General features: G+C 47.9%; 1 protein-coding gene across 1 annotated transcript; it reads right to left on the reverse strand.

The window, feature by feature from the left end:
* Positions 1-3,108: 3,108 nt before the first annotated feature.
* Positions 3,109-3,692, reverse strand: LOC309606097 (protein BEX1). Its single transcript, XM_082342694.1, has one exon. It carries the CDS (start codon positions 3,533-3,535, stop codon positions 3,149-3,151), a length of 387 nt encoding a protein of 128 aa, XP_082198820.1. The 5' UTR covers positions 3,536-3,692; the 3' UTR covers positions 3,109-3,148.
* Positions 3,693-4,560: the final 868 nt, after the last annotated feature.

Consider the following 4,560-nt stretch of genomic DNA (forward strand, 5'->3'; position numbering starts at 1 on the left):
CTTATTTATTTATTTGTACCGGGTCTTAGTTGTGGCAGGCAGGCTCCTTAGTTGTGGCTGGCAGGCTCCCCAGCTGCAGCAGACAGGCTCCTCAGTTGCAGCTCGCAGTCTCCTTAGTTGCGGCACGTGGGCTCCTTAGTTGTGGCATGCAAACTCCCAGCCGTGGCATGCATGCAGGATTCAGCTCGCCAAGCAGGGATCGAACCCGGGCCCCCCGCATTGGGAGTGCGGAGTCCCAACCACTGTGCCATCAGGGAAGTCCCTTTTTGGGTATTTTAAAAGACCCAAATCAAAATTGTAGAGATTAATACCACAACATCTAAAGTGAAAAATACCTGGATAGGACTAACAACAGACTAGATACAGCCAATAAAAAGGTTAGTGAACTTAAAGACATAGCAATAGAAAGTATCCAAAATGAGACAGATTTAAGAGAAAAAGACTTAAAAATAATTACAAAGCATCAGTGAGCTTGGAACAACTTCAAGCTACTTTAAGTATAAGGTATAAATGGAATCCCCAAAGGAAGCAGGGGGACAGCATAGGTGTGGAGTAATGGATTCTATTTATGACCACAGTAAGCCATCTGGGTTTAGGATCAGGGTGTGGGGTGAGGATGGGGGTTTGAGCTGAAAGAACTCCAGGTGGGATTGAGGAATCCACAAACTGCTCCTGAATTTTTACCCAGCTACTCCTGGGCTCTCAGTAATCTCCATGGCCACCACTACACCCTGCCTCCCCCTCTAAAATGCTGGCCAAATCCCTAGCCTCATCCTTCTTAGCACAAGTTGGCTTTTCTACAAATTGGCTAAGGGCGTAGAGTTACACAGACCTGAGTTTAAATTCCAGCTTTGTCATTCACTAGCTGTGCGGTCTTTGACAAGTGTCTTAACCTCTTTGAGCCTCTGTTTCCTCCTCCATAAAATGGAGATACTAATATATATCTCATGAGGATAAACCCAGATCACATATGTGAACATGCCTGGCATGTATTAGATGTTCAATAAATGATAGTCCTCTCCCTCTGAACTTCTGTTTCCTCATTTGTAAAAAAGAGGGAGGTGGATAAAATTTTAGGGCTTCTCAACTCTTCTATTTAAGGACACCCATGGGCATCTCTCTAGATTGTTTTAAAAGTTTGGTTCATCTGTACAGTAGAATACTATTACAGCTGTGAAAGAAAGAAAGAAAAGAAAGAAAGAAAGAAAGAAAAAGGAAGGAAGGAAGAGAAAAAGAAAGAAAGGAAGAAAGAAAGAAAGAAAGAAAAAGAAAGAAAGGAAGAAAGAAAGAAAGAAAGAAAAAGAAAGAAAGGAAGGAAGGAAATGCTTTTCAAGATTAATTAAGTAAAAAAGTAAGGTCAGGAACTGTGTATCTTACACATTAGAATCCATGTAAAAATGGGGGGAAGAACCATACATATATGCACCATTTCAGTTTTTTTCCCTTGCACTCAGCCCACTTCACAGTTTACAAGAGTTTGTGGGGATTTCCCTGGTGGTCCAGTGGTTGAGAGTCCGCCTTCCAATACAGGGGACACGGGTTCGATCCATGGTCAGGGAACTAAGGTCAGGGAACTTAGTTGCTGCAGGGCAACTAAGCCTGTGCGCCACAACTACTGAGCCCTCACGCCACGACTAGAGAGAAGCCCGTGCGCCACGACGAAAGATCCCACATGCTGCAACTAAAACCCGATGCAGCCATAAATAAATAGATAAATATTTAAGAAAAAAAAAAAAGAGTTTGTGACCCCTGCTCTGAAGAAGCCCCATGTCCACACATGACCCAGGGCCATGTTCGCCAGGGTAGGGATTTGAGGCTCTCAGGCCTAGAAGCACTTTCAATGCCTTTGGTCTGATATTCTGGGATTCTCTAGGTCCAACAGCAGCAGAAATGCCAGAAGCTGGCATAATCTGTGGGGGAACAGGAAGTTCTGCCTGGGGGTGGGGTGGGGGGAATGCATGTCCATCTCAGGCCAGGTTTGCAAAAGCGAGAAAGAGAGAATACTACTAGCTCTCTGTCTGACAAGCTGATTTTGGTGGTCCCAGGGAATGGGGACAGAATCCCTGGTGCAGTGGGAAAAACTGGTATCCCTGGCCCCCTGAACTAGGTCCTTCCCCTGGGGGGTTAAGAACCCCACAGCCATGGGAGACAAGATCCCCCATATGGTTGCTATGGTGTTTGTGATGCCAAATAAACCTGTGTACCTGGAGGAAGAGGCAAGACAGGAAATACCTTTTAATGACTTGTGCCAGGAGTCAGCTTCCCGCGGCTGCCCTCTCGCCCTTGGGCCTGGTCACCGTGAGCTGGGGGGCAGAGGTGGGACTTAGCTTGTGGCTGACTCTCTAACTCCTAGCTGGAGTTTGGCACAGAATGTACGCTCACTACTTGTTCAGTGAGTGACTTAACTGAGGACCTGAAGTCATTCTCGATTTCTTCCTCTCCATCGTCATTCAATCCCTCATTCCTGTCAATTCTTCCCTGAATGCCCCGGACTGACCTTGCTATTTATTGCATGGAAAGCAGTCTGGGTAGTGGTTAAGAGCACGGGCTCTGAAGTTGAGTTTTTTGGACTTGAATCTTGGCTCCTCCACCTAACTAAGCTGCAAGGAGGCCTCAGGAAAGTCTTCTTCTCTCCAAGCCTCCAGGCTTTTGCTAATATGTTTCCCTTTGCCAAGAATGCCCTCTCCTACCACTCCCTGCCTGGTGCGTGGAAACCATTCTCATCCTCCGAGGTCCAGCCCACTGGTCAGTCTTTCTGAAGGCTGCCCCGAGTCCCTGGGCAGAAAGCATCTCTCTCCTGCTCTAAAAGCTGTTGTTCAGACTCTCTAAACTAGCAGTTGTGATATGGTAATAACCTATGTCACATTCATCAGTGTATTCACTCATTTTTTTTTTTTTTTTGCTTTTTTAAACTGCTTTATTAACGTCACAATATATAAAGAACATCTCTCCATGCAATAGGTAAAACTCTCCAGCTGACAGAAACTTACAGATTGGGTCAGAAACACAACATTCAATTAGAAGCTGGTAATAGGAGACCCACAAGAAACAAGTAACACCAAAAGGTTTACAACAAAGGTACGTCACAAACATGTAAGTTTAGGAAGCAGGCGTGTATCCCTACTAATTTCAGGGAAAACATCAGGATTCAAGGCATAAGGCAGAACTCATCATGATGGTCATGGTGAGGGGGGTCAGTGCTAACTGCCCGCAGACTATGACTCAGCTGCTTTTCCCTCAGCTTTTCCATCAGCTGCCTCACCTCCTCCCCAATCCTTTCCATATTCTCTTCTCTCATCCTTGCCTGTGGCTCTTCAAGCCTCTGAGTCATGTCCCATCTATACTGCAGGATGGGCTGCCTAACACGGAACCTCCTACGATTTCCTCTAGGTACACAATATTCACCAGCTTCCAAAGGGAGGGCGAAAGGCTCTCCTTTATTAGCATCCTGCCCCTTTTCATCCTTGTTTTCATTCTCCTGGTTGGCATTTTCCATGTAGAGATTTTTTACTGCTTGTTCCTCTTTGGACGCCATTGCTCCTGGGCCTATCCTCGCTGTCTCCTGCTCCTCCCGATTCTTGCTGCAAGTGCACCGCCGCGACACTTCGACTCGCAGACCTGCTGCCCCCGCGCCTCTTACTCTTGGGGGTCGACCTCGGCCCGCACTCCCTCAGGGCCACCGGGAGCAGGGACCTCCCCCTGCCCCCCGTGTCACTTGTCCAAGCACCGGCTTGGGCCCCGATGCTCTCCTTTCTTTGTGTGTTCCTCTCACTCATTTTTTAAAGCAAGTATTATTAAACACCTACTATGTGCCAGGCACTGTTCTACATACTGGGGAACGAGAGCAACAAAACCTCGGCCCCCAGGGGCTGGCATTCTGCTTCCCCCATGGTCTGAGAGGCAGCTGTGTTGCAGTACTGCTGGGCTGCCCCCCGCAGGATGCAAGCCCTGTGCTTTCCCAGCCTCACGACAGAAGAAAGAGCCTGGAGTCAGTGACAGAGATATCAATGGTTTAATGGATGGGGATGGGGGTCTTACGTGTCTGAAGCAAGGTTCTGGAGCGCTGCCCCACCATGTGTGGCAGACGTGGCAGCAATCTTTGCTATGGGGGGGGGGGGAAGGCTACCAGGTATAGAGGGAGTTGAGATCAGGTTGGCTCATCAGTTACCAGGGAAACCAGCAGAGGGGCACACCCCTTTAACAAACCATCATAGTGGAGATAGTTCTGATCTAAATATTAGAACAATCACTAGCTGGGATGGGGGGCAAGTACATAGGAAATTACTGATGAGGCTCTATGATTAAGAGGGCAGGTCAGGCATGTGAACAGGGTGTAGGTGAAGCAGAGACTGGTGGAGCAAGGGATGTACAGAGAGCAAGAGCACAGCCATCTTGGGTGGCCTGATCACACAAGTACAAAACAGCTGGTCTTGGAGTCAGGAGGGCTGGGTTCTATTGGTCCTGGTCTTCCACAGCTGTGAGATCCTGGGCACGTTTGCTACCCTCTCGGAGCCTCAGCATTTTTACCTCTAAAATGGGCTTCATGGGCTTCCCTGGTGG

This window comes from Balaenoptera borealis, assembly GCF_965194805.1.
Source record: "Balaenoptera borealis genome assembly, chromosome: 1".
Lineage (NCBI taxonomy): Eukaryota > Metazoa > Chordata > Mammalia > Artiodactyla > Balaenopteridae > Balaenoptera > Balaenoptera borealis.

Bases quoted from the DNA above. Each gene is read 5' to 3' on its own strand.
- LOC309606097 (XM_082342694.1), bottom strand. From the start codon at position 3,535: ATGGCGTCCAAAGAGGAACAAGCAGTAAAAAATCTCTACATGGAAAAT.